At 59.4% G+C, this 17,104-nt stretch overlaps 1 protein-coding gene across 4 annotated transcripts in view; it reads right to left on the bottom strand.

Moving 5' to 3' along the window:
* Positions 1–14,843, bottom strand: part of IL6R (interleukin 6 receptor) — a 43,271-nt gene extending 28,428 nt beyond the window's left edge. For 2 of the 4 annotated variants that reach the window (XM_045456022.1, XM_045456021.1), the window contains exon 1: positions 3,841–4,037. In XM_045456022.1, the coding sequence (XP_045311978.1) occupies positions 3,841–4,003 (163 nt within the window). In that variant the 5' untranslated portion in view covers positions 4,004–4,037. Of the gene's footprint in view, positions 1–3,840; positions 4,038–14,527 lie in introns of those variants that run through there. The other 2 variants (XM_045456020.1, XM_045456019.1) reach the window with 2 other exon arrangements.
* Positions 14,844–17,104: the final 2,261 nt, after the last annotated feature.

Below are 17,104 nucleotides of genomic sequence, written 5' to 3'. Positions count from 1 at the left end.
CCATCCCACACTGAGGGCGGCGGGGCCTTTCCAGGGTTTTCTATGTCTCAGCGTGGCTCTCGACTTTCTCACGTGCAGCGCTGGGTCATTTGCCCAAGACTCCCCCCGAGAGGTACTCGGACGTGTCACACGTGTCCTTTTGCTTCAGGACTGAACACACAGTCCAGTGTGTTTAAGCCGAAGGTCCCCTGATGGGCATGTCCGGTCCACATGATCACTTGCACACGCGCCCGAATGAGGTTACGCTTAGAAGACCAGACCCACCCGACACTTTTTTTTTAAGACTTACTTCATTTTTAAGTAATCTCTACACCAAAGGGGGCTTGAACTCATGGCCCTGAGATCAAGGGTCACATGCTCCAACCAGGCAGCCAAGTTCATTTTTTTATTTTTAAGATTTTATTTTTACCACTCAACACTTTTCATCACCACATCCACAGTTCTACTTTTCCGTTTTCCACCGGCGACGCGGCTCTGGGGATAAAACTTCACACGGACGTCAAGCTCACGCACAAATCGCCAGCACTGTGGGCAGGAGGACGAGACCCTGCCACGCGGACTGCCTGCTGGTGTGCGTGGTGCTTACAGCACCCTACAGACAGGAGGCCGCATGCGGGTCCAGGTGGAGGTCAAGGGCTCACTCTTTCACTGGCACCTTCACAGGACACTGTCCCCATCCCCAACCATGACTGCGAGACGGTGAGCTCCCGCTGGCACTCATCAAAGAACTTGGTAGGTGCTTAGTAAACGCCTAATGCAGGGTGCCTGCGAGGCGCCCTCGGGCACAGGGGCTCCGCACGGAAAGCACCCCCTGCCCCCCCAGTGCTGCGTTCCCACGTGCCCCGGGAAGCCCCACGCTGGGCAGCGGGGAGCCTGGCGCAACCAGGAGACGCTGTGGAGTCGGAGGGAGCCCCCTTCTGCACTTGCCAGCTCTGGGGGTCACCTCCCCCCCCCCCCACCGCCCACGGAAGCTCCTGCCGCGTGTGGGACCAGCCTGAACGACAGGCTGTTCCTTCCCCGCTCGCTCTAACAATGGCAAAGCACTGGCAAGCTCAGAGAAAGAGCAAATAAATAGGCTTTTCTTCTCGTCCACAAAAACAGAGCTCTGGGAGCAGCGTGAGGGCCTCCCTCTGACAAGGAGCTCGAGTAATGGTTTTCTGAATCTTTAAAACTGAGTCACTGTTTGTTTTTTTTTGTTTTTTTTTTAATGAGGGTGATTAATCATAAACCAGCTATTGGCAACTATCGCTTGTTCCAGTCCTTCTTCAAAAGATGTCTCTTCTAGGGGCACGTGGCTGGCTCAGTAGGCACAGCCTGCGACTCTTGATCTCAAGGCCGGGGGTTCAAGCCCCACGCTGGGCAGAGTCTACTGAAAAAAAAACCGTGCGAGGTACGTTTCTTGCAGAACCTGGGAACGGCACCGCGTTAACTATGCTTCTGAAAGCAGTGCGCCCTGGACGGACAGACAGACAAGAAAGACCGACAGGAAACAAACATGCTGAAGCCTACCCAGCCACCCACTCAGCCCCACGCCTGACGAGGCTCTGAGCCGGGCCGTGGCACCGCGTGGCCGAGCGGGAGCCTCGGGGCCCCTGGCCTCCTGCCACGTCTGCCCAGCCCTCCAGAGGCTGAGACTAGAGTGATCTCCTCCCGTCTTCCTGTACTTTGGGGATTTTCTACGAGCCGCGTCACTCTCAGAATGAACGTGTGCAGGTACTTAAGACAAAGAAGCTACATAGCCTGGGTCTGTCCAAGTCATGCAGCCTCAGGAGGCGGGAAGGTGGGGCAGAGAACAAGAGGACAGGGGACAGGAAAGGGTGACAGTAGGCTCCTTCAGGTGGGGGAGAGTGCGTTCCCTGGCCCTCGGGCCCTGTGCTCCCTCCCTGCCCTGGGGCCCTCAGCCCCGCTGGCCCCATCCCCTGGGCCACTCAAGGTCATGGTCCCTCCCCGTGTGCCTCTGTTTGTCTGCTCCCTGGAGCAGCCAGGAACCCCCCCTCCCGAAGCAAGTCTCCCTGAGAGGGAGGGGCCAAAGGAGGGAGACACGGGGTGAGCAGAGTGCCCCCGAGAGTCCCTTCTTGTTCAGTCGCTCCCCCCGCCCCCCGGCCATGGGGCGCCAGGCGGAGCTGACCCTGCGCACCCGACACCGAACAGGCAGCACCCCTGGAGCACCTGCCAGCTGGGTGGGGCCAGGGCCCGCCCTCCTGAAGAACTCAGGATGGATGTGCCCGTCCTGTGCCAGGCCAGAAGTGCTCAGGGAGCACTGACAGCAAACACCTACTATGTACCAAGCCTCCTCTTTGTCCACACTGCCATCCTCGAACACCACACAAAACCCTGCAGGGAACCTACAACGGCCTGTAATACAGGTCGCCCTGACATAAACATCAGGATGTGTGGAGGGATCCAGGGAGGGGACACTGAGTGGGGGGGGGGGGGGGGGGGTCTGACCAGTGGAGCCGCAGGGAGGGGCATCCCATCAGGACGCAACAGCTGGGAAAGGCACCAAACAGAAAGGCCACAGAGGGGAGCAGCTGGGGTCCTCAGGGGCCGAGACAGAAGCCAGGAGAGCAGGAGACTCCAGCCCCAGCCCCTGACGGGAGCCAGCCCTGTCCTTCCCTCTGTGTATCCTCCAATCACCTGGAGAACAAACCAGCTGTCCCCCCCTCCCCTCCGGCTCCACAGAGTCAGGGGAGGGGAGGCGGGCAGTCCAGGGCCGGGAGCTTTCTTCCTTCTTCTCACGCCTAGTGTCAGACGCACGACGGCACCCTGCTCCCCAGCTTCCTGTGAAGGAAAGGGTCCCGCAGAGGCCATAAGACGTCACCAGGGCCCAAGATCTGAAGAGTGTCCTCTCCCCAAAACAAGCTCCAACATCTCCTCCCCGAATGCCAGGCACTTGTGGGCCGACGGGGGCAGCCCGGCGTGGAGGGGACAGGAGGCCCGAGCCCATCCCCGGTCTCATCAACGATTCACAGGCCCCCGGCCAAGCCCCAGTCTCTGTCTGTGAAGTCTGAAGGTCCCTCCCTACTGCCCCCACTCCTGCCTCTGGCATCTTACCACGTGGGGTCGTCAGCTCTCGGAGGTCAGGAAGCACGTCTATTATCTGTCTCAGCTTGAAAACACACAATTGATAGATTTATTATTTAATAGCTGATGACTTTGCTTTGGACAGGGATGTAGCCGGACCCCTATGCCCTTAGACAAATGCTTGTCTTTTCCCCGCGAAGCCCTAAGGGAGGGGTTCCACAGCCTCCCTGCCTCCCCTTCCTCAAGACGAAGAGAGCTGAGGCCCTATAGCCCCACGCAAGCCCACTCCCCGGGGCACTGGAGCCCCCTGGGGGGGGGGGCGCTCTACGGCACAGCTCCGGGAAGCGGGGAGGAGCCCCATTCCAGACCTAAGGTCAGGTGCCAGAAACCGAAACAGCTTTGCTGTTTTTCTACTTTTTTTCCCTCCTCAAGTAAACTTGCAAATGTCAATAATCAGAAAAACATGCCCACGGAGATAAATTTCTCAACTCTGTTGCAGCTCGCGGCCGCTCTTGCCAGCAAAAACAGGCTCGCTTCCCCGCCCCACTTATGCAAGCGGTGAACCGGCTCCCCAGCGCACGGCCGCGGAGGACCCAGGCTTAGTGCACGCCTGCGAATCCCACCCCTGCTTTCTGAGCAGGGGCTCGGGTCTGGCTGACCAGCCGGCTGGCACCACAGGACGGACTCCAGCCTCTCCGGCTGCAGAGGCCCAGGGTCTCAGAAGGGGTCACGGAGAAACCAGGTCCCTTCTCGGCAATAAAGGCCTTGAACTGGAAGGGAGTGGCTGCCGCGAAGCCTCCGGAGGAACGTGGGTACCTGCGTCCAGAAGCGAATTCAGTCCCGGGGAGCCCAGAAGACGTCCCCAGCGCTCTCCGGCTGCCAGCTGGAACACACGTCCTGCTCTCCACGTGACAATCGTAACGCTCACCACCGATCGTGAGCTCAGCGGCTCACCCACGAGCCCGCTGCTCCTCGCCATCACCTCGCTGGGAAGGCAAAGCCCGTCCCATATCACGGCTGAGGTGACACAAGCTCAGGGAAGTCCAGGAACTTGCCCGATTCGCACAGCTATCGAGGGCAGTCGTCTGCATCGGTTCCAGGTGTGTCTGGCCACGCGTCTCTCTCCTCCGGGCAGGGGCCTCTCTGGGCACCCCCCCCCCGGCTCCCCCTTCTCCGGGCTGCCTGCCAACCGTCTCTCCCCACTCTTCCCGTGCCTTTCCACCCATCACGGAGGCTGGTGGAGGGGAGCCCTGGGTGAGAGGGACCTGAGGGCAGCAGGCCCCCTCGGCAGAGCCCCCCACCGGAGTAGTGGGTGCAGGGCTCTTACAGGAGTCAGGGGCCAAGCACCCTGACCGTCCCCCGGGGCGGCAGCTTGTGAGACCCTCCACGCACGCACATGCACGCACACTCCTGCTCTCACAGGGCACCCACTCACCGGCCTAAACTCCCCGGGACACAGGGAGAGGCCAGCCGCCTTCTCTAGCTCAGCCCCCACCCCGCCTCTTCCCCTGCCCGCGGCCGCACCCCTCCTCTCTCGTTTGCGGTGCTGTACCTGCTTGTATTTGCCTTGTATCTGGCAGAGCCCTGTGTACCTTGGCTCCTCACTGTGACCACGCCCTGCGCGGGGAGAGGAGGCTCCTCAGGACCCACACAAAGGTGCTGCTGGATGCCTGGCCTGCGGACCAGCACCCGGACCAAGTCCTCCAGAGACAAGCCCAGGACCCTGCCCCGGCGGCCTCGGAGGGCATGTGCTGGCCCTGCCCAGGTCTGGCCCGGTCACCTCTCAGAGATTAGCACCCAATTAGAGGAAAAGATACGGAAGGGCCGCCCCGCCCCTCAGGCCAACTGGCAGCAGTGTGGGGGGGACTGGACCCTGCACTCCGCCCCCCCAGTCATGTCCACCCCTCGGCCGGCCCGGAGCACAGCCAATCCTGTTTCCGAACTCGGCCGGCTCGCGGATGGCACCACCGGGCGCCCCCCAAACGCTGCCCACCGCCCTGCACTCTAGACCTGTGGAACTAACGGTTTGAGGCGCCACGGCACGGTGTGGGGGGGGGGGGGGCCTGGTCGTGTCTGCTCCTCGTCCGAGGGGCAACCGCAGGGGCACGCCATCTGTGACAATTCACCAAGCTGCAGGTTTACGCTGAGCACGCTGGTCTGTGCGTGAGGCACGGCCACGCACATTTTTTTTTTTTAATTTTTTTTTTCAACGTTTATTTATTTTTGGGACAGAGAGAGACAGAGCATGAACGGGGGAGGGGCAGAGGGAGAGGGAGACACAGAATCGGAAACAGGCTCCAGGCTCTGAGCCACCAGCCCAGAGCCCGACGCGGGGCTCAAACTCACGGACCGTGAGATCGTGACCTGGCTGAAGTCGGACGCGTAACCAACTGCGCCACCCAGGCGCCCCCGGCCATGCACATTTTAATGAAGGCCCCAAGTCAGCTCCCAAGGTCCCACCGCTGCCTGAGCCCGGGCCTACGACCCCTCCCCACGCGGGCGCGCACACGCACCACGCACCTGCACACACACACACACACACACACGCCTGCACGCACACGCACCTGTGAGCCACAGCCATCGGTCCAGCTTGCCCCGCGTCCCCAAGAAGGAGGCGGCTCCGAACCGGCAGCAGGCAGCCGCAAAGCCAGGAAGGACCCTGGCCCCCCAGCCCCGCCATGTGCTGAGACAGGAGGACGCGGCATCGTGAATGGCAGTGCTCCCTACACCCATCTCCAAACTCCACGTGACCCTAATGAAAACACCAAGAGGAATGTTTTGGGCTGGACACACGGATTCTAGAGTTCAAGCGCAGCCAGAACGATTCTGAGGAAGTGGAGGGAGGAGATGGGAATCAGCCCACCACACCTGCAAGCCACAGTTGTGAGAGCAGCAGGCATTGGCACCGACAGACTGAAGCAGGAAAAAGACTAGAAATGGTTCAGAAATGACACCCCCAAACAGCTTAGTCTGCACTAACGAACTGCACACTTTAAAATGGCTAAGATGAGGGGCGCCTGGGTGCCTCAGTTGGTTAAGACTCCGGCTCTTGATTTTGGCTCAGGTCATGATCTCACGGTCATGTGATGGAGCCTCACGTGGGGCTCTGCACTGACAGCACAGAGTCTGCTTAGGATTCTCTCTCTCTCCCTCTCCCCGGCTCACACTCTCTCTCTCAAAACAAATACATAAACTTTAAAAAATAAAATGGCTAGGGGCGCCTGGGTGGCGCAGTCGGTTAAGCGACTTCAGCCAGGTCACAATCTCGCGGTCCGTGAGTTCGAGCCCCACGTCGGGCTCTGGGCTGATGGCTCAGAGCCTGTTGCCTGTTTCCGAGTCTGTGTCTCCCTCTCTCTCTGCCCCTCCCCCGTTCATGCTCTGTCTCTCTCTCTGTCCCCAAAAAAAAAAACAAAAAAAACGTTGAAAAAAAAAATAAAATGGCTAAAATGATAAATTTTATGTGTACTTTTTTTATATAATTTTAATTTTTTTTAACGTTTATTTATTTTTGAGACAGAGAGAGACAGAGCATGAACGGGGGACGGTCAGAGAGAGAGGGAGACACAGAATCTGAAACAGGCTCCAGGCTCTGAGCGGTCAGCCCAGAGCCCGACGCGGGGCTCGAACTCACCGACCGCGAGATCGTGACCTGAGCTGAAGTCGGACGCTTAACCGATTGAGCCACCCAGGCCCCCAAATTTTATGTGTACTTTACCACCATTTTTAAAAATTAGTTCCGGGGGCACTGGATGGCTCAGTCCGTTGAGCGTCTGACTTCAGCTCAGCTCTTCGGCTCAGGTCATGACCTCACGGTTCCTGAGTTTGAGCCCCGTGCCGGGCTCTGTGCTGACGGCTCTGAGCCTGGGGCCTGCTTCGGATTCTGCGTCTCCCTCTCTCTCTGCCCCTCCCCCACTCACACTCTGTCTCTCTCTCTCTCTCAAAAATAAACATTAAAAAAAATTTTTAAGGGGCGCCTGGGTGGCGCAGTCGGTTAAGCGTCCGACTTCAGCCAGGTCACGATCTCGCGGTCCGTGAGTTCGAGCCCCGCGTCGGGCTCTGGGCTGATGGCTCAGAGCCTGGAGCCTGTTTCTGATTCTGTGTCTCCCTCTCTCTCTGCCCCTCCCCCGTTCATGCTCTGTCTCTCTCTGTCCCAAAAATAAATAAAAGTTGAAAAAAAAAAAAAATTAAAAAAAAAAAAATTTTTTTAAAGTAGGATACAAAACCTAGACATCGTAAAAGAGATTGATAAATCTAACTACAGTAAAAATAATCTGCACGGCAAACACCATCTCCCCCCAAAAAGTCAAAAGACGAATGACAAACTGGAGAAAAATATTCATAACTCACATCATAAAGTCCTTAATATATGAAGAGCTCCCATAAACAATAAAAGACCAACAGCCCAATGAACACGAACACACGGTTCACAGAAACAGACGAGGCAAACGTCTCTCAAACATGAAAACTCCTGCACGGTGTCACTCAGATACAGTGAACGCGAATGAATTCCACACAGACACCATTTGCCATGGAGCAACCAGCTCAGTAACACACTTGGCAAAGGTGCAGGGGCCACAGCCGTTCTCCCCTCGCTGCTGGGGGTAGCTTCTATCCTCTCTCAGAATTCCAAACGTACACGCCCCGGGACCCGCGTTCACCCCGCGAGGCGTCTGCCCTGCGTGTCCCCACACGCCGGCACCAGGAGGGGCGGGGCTCGTCCCCTGCAGCCCTGCAGACAGCAGCACAGCGAGGCCGGCCGTAAGCAGGGGCCTGTGACAGGGACCCGGCCGATCCACACACTGAAACACCGCAACATTCGCGAGGAAGTTCTTTGTCTGAACTCTCTCCTAGTCCACTGGGTGCGGGCTCAGGGGCCAAGCCCCAGCCCCGGGCCGTCACTCACAGCCATGAGCCTCCTCTTAGCCTCTCCATAAAACGGAAACATGAGAACACCTCCTTCAGAGGCCGCGTCGAGGATTACACTAGACGACTGCGGTGAGAACCTCAGGGCTATTTTCCAGATGCACCTGATCTCTCCAGAAACGCAAGCAGTCGTAAGTGCTACACCCGCTGCCCGAGCGGCTCTCCCCTCTTCCGCAGCAAAGTCCTGCTGTGGCCTCCCCTCCTCCCAGCCTGCTGCGCTCTCGGGGCCAGAGACACCCATCGAGCCCCACTTTCGGGTGAGAAGTCTCGTCCGCCTCGGCTTCAGGTGCCCTGCCCCGAGTGGGCAGCAGCAGAAGGCCTGGACCATCAGCCCCACGCAGACCAGCTGCCTCTCTTCGGGAAAGCTCGCCGGTAGGGACCACGCTTGCAACGGCGTGGGAGAAAGTGACGCGGACGCCCACGAGGGAGGGGGCGGTCAGTGAGAGGAGGCAACAGGACCCTCCCTCTGGGCCACAGCGCGCCGTCTCCGCCACACCCACGGCATGGTGTTGCTGAGTCTCTGACGAGGATGCTGTGAAGAGAAGGTGACCTTGGCATCCTTGCACTTCGGGGGCCGGCGGGGGGGGGGGGTGGGAATCGGCAACACACACGGTTTAGTGCAAAGAGCAGGGTTCGGAGTCTCGCCTGCCACTCCCCTGCTGTGTGAGCTCGGGCAGGCTGCTAACCTCTCTGAGCCCTATTTCCTCCCACCCACTCAAGGATACTGCTTCAGCAGCTTCTCCCCTCTGTCCACTTTTGGTCTGTGCCGCATCACTCCCGTGAGCATGCAAGCGGGCAGACGGTCCGGTCATCTTTCTAGAAATCCTTTTGCTGGATCCCACTCGTCCGGCTAAGGCACACTCCATTTCTTCACCCCCTTTACAGCTAAGCTCCTCAAAAGAGGAGCCTACGCCCGCGGTGCTGTTTCCCCACTCCCGTCCGCTCATGAATCCACTCCGGGCTTTCCGCCTCCACCCAAGTGCACTACTGTCCCTGCCGCCTCGTCCTGTCCTCACGGGGCTTCCAACTGTCCTGGCTGCCCCTGACCTCACTGCTCTCACCTCCTGGGTCTCCTCCTCTGCCAGCCTCACACGTTCGGCCGGGCCTCTCCTCTCCAGCTACACTCGCCCCGCGTGAGGCCGGCCACTCTCAAGGCTGGGTAGAACACGTCTGTTAGAGACTCCCACATTCACACCTCGAGCCCGGTCCTCGTTCCCAAACCGCAGGTCCCTGCGTCCCATCTCATCGGCGTCCGTCATCGGTGGTCTGATAGACGTCTCCATTCCAGCGCGTCCAAAACCGACCTCCGGATCTCCCCTCCAACGAAACGTGCCGTCCTACGGCCCACCCCACGTGCGCCAGGGGTCCAACCCCAGGGTCCAGCGCCTTCGGCTGCCATGAGGGGTGGAACCGCGCACACCTCTCTGTGTAACCGTTACAGTAACACATTCGGAGGAGAGACCGAAGGATGCTTCTCAGGAAGGGGACTTGGGAGCTGGAGGGAAACTGAGGGCAGGTGGGGGGAGGCAGCCTGGATGCAGGGCCTCGGGGCCCCAGAGCAGAGCCAGCAGAGGGCAGGTGAGAGCAGGGGGCCTGCGAGGGGCAGAGACATCAAGCCTGGACCTGGCACCACCTGGCACCACCTGGCCCTGCCCGAGGCTGCAGACCTTTCTGGATCTCGAGCCCAGAGAGGAAAGCACACAGGTTAATCATCCACAGGAAGCTGCTCCTGGGGCTTGGCCGGGGGGAGGGGGGGGTCTGAGAGCTAAAAGCCTTCCTCCATCACTCCAGGCCCCTCCAGGTTCTCTTCTAAAGACTCCTGCCACGATGGCAGTTAATGATGCGACATTTAGCACTTCCTGTCCAGCTAGTGTCCCCAGGGAGCCCTCTGCTCCAGGCCCTCAGGATCAGAGAGCATCACAGCGCTAAAGAGGACGGACTTTCCCTGCCAAACTGGTGTCTAAGGGATCCCTGAATGCTTTCGTATTCCCTTCAGGCCCTCATCCAAATATCATCCTCTCCGTGAGAACTTCCCTGGCCTTCCCTCAGAAAGGTCCACCCTATAGGCCCCTATATCTACACACAGTTCCAACCCCCTCTTTCTCTTCGTCCTTGGCCCTAGTAACCATCACATTATGTATTAAGCTCACATCTCCACAGGATGAAGCCCCAGTGAGCCAGGATCTTTGTCTGTTTTGCTCATTTTAGCACCCACAATTCTGAGAGCAGCATCTGGAACAGACGAGGAGCTCAGAATACTTTTTTCAAGGGCCGCCTGGCGGGGCTCAGTCGGCTGAGCATCTGACTCCTGGTTTCGTTCGGCTCAGGTCGTGATCTCGCGGTTCATGAGATCAGCCCCAGGTCGGGCTCTGCGCTGACAGTTCAGAGCCTGCTTGGGATGCTCTCTCCCTCTCTCTCTGCCCCTCCCCCGCTCTCAAAGTAAGTAAACATTTTTAAAAAGTTTTTTTTTCAACGTTTATTTATTTTTGGGACAGAGAGAGACAGAGCATGAACGGGGGAGGGGCAAAGAGAGAGAGAGGGAGACACAGAATCGGAAGCAGGCTCCAGGCTCTGAGCCGTCAGCCCAGGGCCCGACGCGGGGCTCGAACTCACGGACAGCGAGATCGTGACCTGGCTGAAGTCGGACGCTTAACCGACTGCGCCACCCAGGCGCCCCAATAAGTAAACATTTTTTAAAAGCTTTAAACATACTTTTCTCAAATGTGTGGATTATTAGCACTCGCTGTGCACCATGGACTGCTCCATACACTCTGCCTAACATCTTCTTTCCTCTTTACAACCACCCGCTTAGCTGGTACAATTATTTCTATTTTCTAGATGAGAACAGTGAGTCTCCAAGAGGCAAATTCACTCACACAAACTCACGTCATCTGTACACGGCAGGGCTGGGCAGAGATCTGTCCCCAAACCTGAACCATCACCGGTGACGATGGGCTGTGTTCAGGCGGAGAAGAGAAGGTCCAGAGAGGGGTAAAGGAAGAAGCAGCCGAAAGGGTCCGGAAGAAACTGTTTCGTGCTCTACAGCAGCGGCACGTCCCGCAGAACTTTCTGCCGTGATGGACGTGCTCTGTGTGCAAGACGTCAGCCACTACTCACAGGTACCACAGAGCGCCTGACACGTAGCTAGTCCAACAAAGGAACTACATTGTGTGTGCTATCTTGTTTTTGTTTTTGTTTTTTTGGTGGGGGGGAGGGGAAGCAAGCACACACACGAGCGGGGGAGAGGAGCACAGGGAGAGAGAGAGTGGAGCTTGGTCCCAGGACCCCGGGATCATGACCTGAGCCAAAATCGAGAGTTGGCAAAAACAGAAACAAAAAGAACCAAAAAAAGAGTCGGGACACTCAACTGACTGAGCCACCCAGGCACCCCAAGGAACTGCATTTTTAACTGGACTCCATTGTAATCAATTAATTTAGTTTATTTTTTTATGTTTATTTATTTTTGAAAGAGAGAGGGACAGAGCGTGAGCAGGGGAGGGGCAGAGAGAGAGGGAGACAGAGAATCTGAAGCAGGCTCTAGGCTCCCAGCTGTCAGCACAGAGCCCGACACAGGGTTCAAACCCACGAACTTTGAGATCATGACCTGAGCCTAAGTCAGATACTCAGCTCAACCAACTGAGCCCCCAGGCAGCTTCAGTGTAACGGATGTAAATATAAATAGACACACCTGGTAAGTGGCTGCAGGACAGGGGAAGGAGGGGAGAGGGGAAGGGGGTGCATATCTACAGCAGTGAGCTCCCCGCCCCGGGCCGCTCCCGGTTTGGTTTGCCCACCTGCACCTGCCGCCTGGGGTCCCCTCGCCCCTCAAGGAGCTTCCTCTCTGCACCCTCCCCCACCCCAGACGATCTGTCTTTGGGAAGTTGGTACCAAAGGCCTTTAGGCAGCTGGATTTTCTCAGCCTCTCTCTGGGATTTACATTTGGCCATTTTCAAGCTCCTTCTAGGGCGGAGTCTGGGTAGCTGGTCCCACACAGGCCCCACAGGGCTTTACGCGGACTCAGCGTCCGCTGCGACGAATAAACAAGGGCAGAGGGAAAGCGGGGAGAGATTTCTGGCAACTAGAAGCCTGGCTTCAGCTCCTCAAGCACACCCTTCCGTGGGTCATCCTCAGACCCGCCACTCACAAACAGGATGGGTTGGAAAGGACTCTTCCCGAGCCTCCCTTCCAGATACTTCTCTTCAGTAAATCCAGGGTGGGGAACGGGACTTGGCCAACTCGCGCGCGCACACACCCCAATTCTGATGCAACCAGCCCCAGTGCCACCCTTCTGAGAAACGCTGATGCAGGGTGAGGCTGGGAACGGGGGGACACGGGGGGCAGGAAGAAGGCGCCCTAGAGGGGAGTTCAGCAGTTGAGAAAGGACTTTTGAGAGACTTCGAGGTGTATGTGCTTGTTTCGCGTGCCAGCTCGCTCTCCAGAAGGCGGAAGGAACCTGAGTCACCCGTGTCCAGGCCTTCCACGCCCAACACCTGAGTCCCCGCCTGTCTGGGCCCCAGGTTCACCTGAGCGGCCCTGTGGGCTCCGGGCTCAGGCTCGCGGGCGGGGGAAGCACGCCTCCTGGCTACCAGAGCCCCAGCCTGGAGAAGCAGCGGGGTTCCCCCTCTAACTCAGCTCCCTCCAGCCTCTGCTGCCCCCTCACTTCCCCAAAGGCAGCGCTTCTCAGCCATCTGCTGTGCGCTTCCTGTACAGTGTCTTCATGTCGCCTCTCCAGCTCGCGCGGGCTGCGTGGGTGTGGGAGGAGAGCTGGGTATTTTCTACTTCTCGGCATTTTCCTTCTGAGTTGGGCTTTCGCTTCCTCCCCCAATTCTCAGTTCTGCCTTTCGTGGGCCGCCCAGGCCTGGAGACCGCCTCGCCCGTCCCTCTGGAGCGCCAGGGGATAGAGACTGACTGCAGTGGGCGGCCCTTTGCAATGCCCAGCGGCCAGGCCACTCGGGAGCCAGAGGGCACAGAAACCGCAGCAGGAAGCTTCCGGGGCAGGTGCCCTGGGGTGTGGTGTGAGGAGCCAGACGCAGGCAGGCCGGGGAACCTTGCTCCCTCCCGGGGGTGGGGGGAGAGTGTGGCCTCAACCCTGCCTGGCACACCTCTGGCACCACAGCGGACAAGCCCGGGCCTCACTTCCCTCCCCTTGCCCGTCCTGCCCCAGTCCTCAGCCAGCAGGCAGGGCTCTCAGCTCAGCTCAGGCAGAGGACTAGCTCTACTGTTGGGAATCTCGGGCCCGCCTCCACCAAGGGCCTGACCGCATCCCATCCCAGCCTCTCTGGGCCTTTGGATCAGTGTCCGCTTTGGATCGAAGTATATCATATATACATATATATGTATGTATATATATATATATATACATATATATGTATATATATGCATATACACGAGCATACACGTATATATGTATATACACGTGTATATGCATATATATGTATACACACATGTATATATATATGTAAATATATATTTACATTTACTTATTTTCGAGAGACAGAGAGAGAGCACAAGTGGGGGAGGAGTAGAGACAGAAGGAGACACAGAATCCAAAGCAGGCTCCGGGCTCCGAGCTGTCAGCACCAAGCTGGACACGGGGCTCGAACTCACAAACCATGAGATCATGACCCGATCCCCAGTCAGATGCTTAACCGACTGAGCCACCCAGGAACCCCAGGAACCAAGTAGATTTTAGATCCAGCAGAGAACCAGAACACATGTGGAAGGTACCTGAAGCCTCGGTCAGCAGTGGCTGCCACCTTCAGGGGTTCCCAGTGTGTGCTGAGAAGGGGGGCCCCTCCGTTCTCCTCTGTGCAGCACAAGGGGCACCGCCGTCCAGAAAGCAAAGCGCTCACCCCCCTATAGCTTCTGGAGTCCCCTCTCCCAGCAGAGAGACGGCTGCGCTGAGGATGTCGGCCCAGGACAGGACCCACCTGCTCCCAGAAACCTGCAAGCCGCTCCTCAAAGAGGCCCCCGTAGTACCCGAAAAGAAGTCTCTGGAGAAGCGGTGGCCGGAGAGCCCGGACACAACTGGGCGCGTGGCCAGAACCCATGGACGCGCTTGGCTGCCAGGGGCCGATTACAGTCAACAGGAGCAAAAGTGTCCGCTGCCCTCTGCCCCGCCCCTCCTGTCCTCTGGCCAGGGAGCCCAGCGTGCGCCAGCCCCAAGGCTCCCGACTCCCCTCCCGGGCCAACCTCCCCACCGGGGTTAAATTCCCGGGCCGGGGGGCCGCGGGAGGTGCCAGCTCCCTCGCAGTCGGGGCTGTGACACACACACACACACACACACACACACACACGCGTGCACCCGGGGCCGAGGCGGAGGGGGAAGCGCCAGCGACGCGGCCCCCAAAGCCAACGACGAGAGCGGCGCCGGTGCCCCGGCCGCCCCCGCGGGAATGCGCCCCCCTGGGCCTGCGCCGCCCCCCCCCCCACCCCGCGTCAAGACCCCCGGGGGCGCAGAGAAGGAGGTTCGAGACGCGGCCCCCCGACCACACGCCAAGTCGGCGGCCACGGAAGAGGGGTGCCGCCCCCCTCCCCCCGCCGGCCGCCCCCGCCCTCCAGGTGCGCGCGAAGACCTTACCCGGCGCGGGACAGTCCCCGGGGGTCAGGGCGGCCCCTGGCGCGGCCAGCAGGGCGGTGAGCAGCGCGCAGCGCAGGGCCAGCATGCTTCCTCCGCGGCTGACGCGCCGAGGTCCCGGGGCGGCGGGGCCGGGCGGCCGGGCGGCCGGGCGGCGGGGCGGGGCGGGGCGGGGCGGGGCGCGCGGTGGGGCGGGCTCAGGCCCCGAGCGCGGCCGCCGTCCCCCGGGTCCCCGCGCTCTCCCGGCCCGGGCCCCGCGGCAGCGTGACTTCCCGCTCGCACATGACTCAGCCGCCGACCGTGCCGGCCGCGAAGGAAAGCCCTGGCGGAGCGGGCGCGGGAGCGGGAGCGTCCCCGCCGGCCCGGGGCGCTGTTGCGAAAGCCGAGCGCGCGCGCCGCCCGTCGGGGAGCCGCTTCCGGCCGCGAGCGCCGCACCTGGGCCGCGGGCGCCGCCCCAACCTCCCCAGGGCCCCCTGCCGCGCGCGGTTTCGACTTTTGGTGAGGGGCCCGGGACCGGGACTTTGCCGTGAACGGAGCACCTGGACGGGGCGAAGGGACTGAGCGTGCCGGGGATGCCGTTTCGCGGCCCCGGGCGGCCCCCTTGGAATCACCTGGGGAGCCCTCGTAACCACCCTCGGAGACTCCGGTTTGACGGATCTGGGACGAGGCTGGGGCCACCGAACCCCGCATTCTCTTACTGCCCCCTCCCGCTCCGAGCGAGCGTGCAGTCCGGGCTTTGGAGGCAAAAGCGCAGCAGCCCCGGGCCCGGCAGACCTCCCCCTACTGTTTCTGCCACTGCTGTTCCCTCTCTGGGTTTTCGTTTTCCTCATCCGTCAGACACACACAAGAGCGGCTAGCCTGGTCAGGGAGGTTGTGAAGATCCCAGACGATGTCTGCGCATCTGGACAGGTCTGGGCCATAGGTGATCAGAGATGTCAGAACCTGCACATCCGCCCTCCTGATCTGACGGAAGCTGGCGCTTGACTTTCAGGAGCAACCGCAAAGAGCTCTTGAAAGGCCCCACCGGTATTCCCCAGGGAGCCTGAAGCTGCCAGGGTGGCCTCAGAGCTCAGCTTGAGGGGGGTGGGTGGGGGGTGGAAATCCTGAAATAAGGTCTAGGCTGAGAAGTTTCTGGACAACCAGCAACAACATGCTAATTAGAAGGTGCTTTTCCGCTTTGGGCTTCAGGCTGGTCCTAACCCAAATCAAGGTCGTGGGACAGCCGGAATGGGCCTGTGCTGACAGGAGCTCCCAAGTGGATAGAAGCTGACAGGAAGGGACAGAGCTCCTGAAATGCAACCTGCCAGACCCCATGCATCTAGGTCTCTCTGTGGGAACCGCCCATCTGCAGGCCCAGCTCTCACCAGGAGGGAGCCACGGACACAGGACAAGGACACTCCGTCACACGCAGGCACTCCAGGATAGGCAGGCTGGGGACAGTGGGAGAGTAGGAGCTGGCACCGGGGATGCCCTTTTTTTGGGTCCCCCAGCCCCCTGTCCCCAGCCAGGGCGTGTTCCTGCAGTCAGTCACCCTTTGTCTCCCCAGGGAAGCTAAGGGCTGGATCACTTTTTTTTTTTTTTTTTTTTTTTCAACGTTTATTTATTTTTGGGACAGAGAGAGACAGAGCATGAACGGGGGAGGGGCAGAGAGAGAGGGAGACAGAATCTGAAACAGGCTCCAGGCTCCGAGCTGTCAGCACAGAGCCCGACGCGGGGCTCGAACTCACGGACCGCGAGATCGTGACCTGGCTGAAGTCGGACGCTTAACCGACTGCGCCACCCAGGCGCCCCTTGGCTGGATCACTTTTATCAGACGCTTCCTGCCTGCCAGCCCCCTCTCACCTTGGACCTGGAAGCTAACCTCTTAAAGTCGGCCACCAACAGGGCTCCATTGGAGACCTCCCAGAATAAATACACGGATTGTTTTGAATCCAAAAGGTACTCATTCACGTCTGTTCCTCCTCCCTTGGGCCTCAAGAGGTAGAATGGTTCCCCAAAGGGGCCGGCCAGTCAAGACCCCTAGACCCTAACTCAAAGAGGGTGTGTTTCCTCTTTTCAATTGCCCCACCCCCACCCCTCAGGCGTTGACTGGGAGAGTTCAAACAATACCCTTTGTTCTCTGTCACCTATAGAGGCTATGACCCTAAGTGCTGGGTGGGTTGGGCTGACCAGCAGACCCCTCCTCTGGCCTCTGGCCCCAACACATCAATGACTGCCAGAAAGTGCCCTTTATTTCCCGAAACCTTCCCCTCCCTGTGTGGCCAGCTGAGGTATCGTACAGGGTCCCTCTGATCAGCAGAACTCAGTGGCCCAGGCCAGTGGCACCCCCTTGAGTCAAGCCCCAGACAGGGCCCGGTGCCCTCAGCCTTCCTGGGGACACCTGTCCACTTTCACCATCAGGGGGTGCGGCATCCCCGGTCTGGTTCACCCCACGCACCACCTGCAGCAGAGTTCTGCCTTCTGCTGACTCGCCAGCTGAGTTTACCCCCAGAGAAGGGATTTCTAGCACCGTTGTCACAAGGGGGTTCTAACATCTCCCCTTCTGGTAACATCTACAGAATGTCGGGATTTTGTAACCGT

The sequence above is a fragment of the Leopardus geoffroyi genome, chromosome C3 (genome assembly GCF_018350155.1).
Source record: "Leopardus geoffroyi isolate Oge1 chromosome C3, O.geoffroyi_Oge1_pat1.0, whole genome shotgun sequence".
Taxonomy (NCBI): domain Eukaryota; kingdom Metazoa; phylum Chordata; class Mammalia; order Carnivora; family Felidae; genus Leopardus; species Leopardus geoffroyi.
Note: the sequence above shows the minus strand (reverse complement) of the source record. Positions and strands in the feature narration are given on the sequence as shown.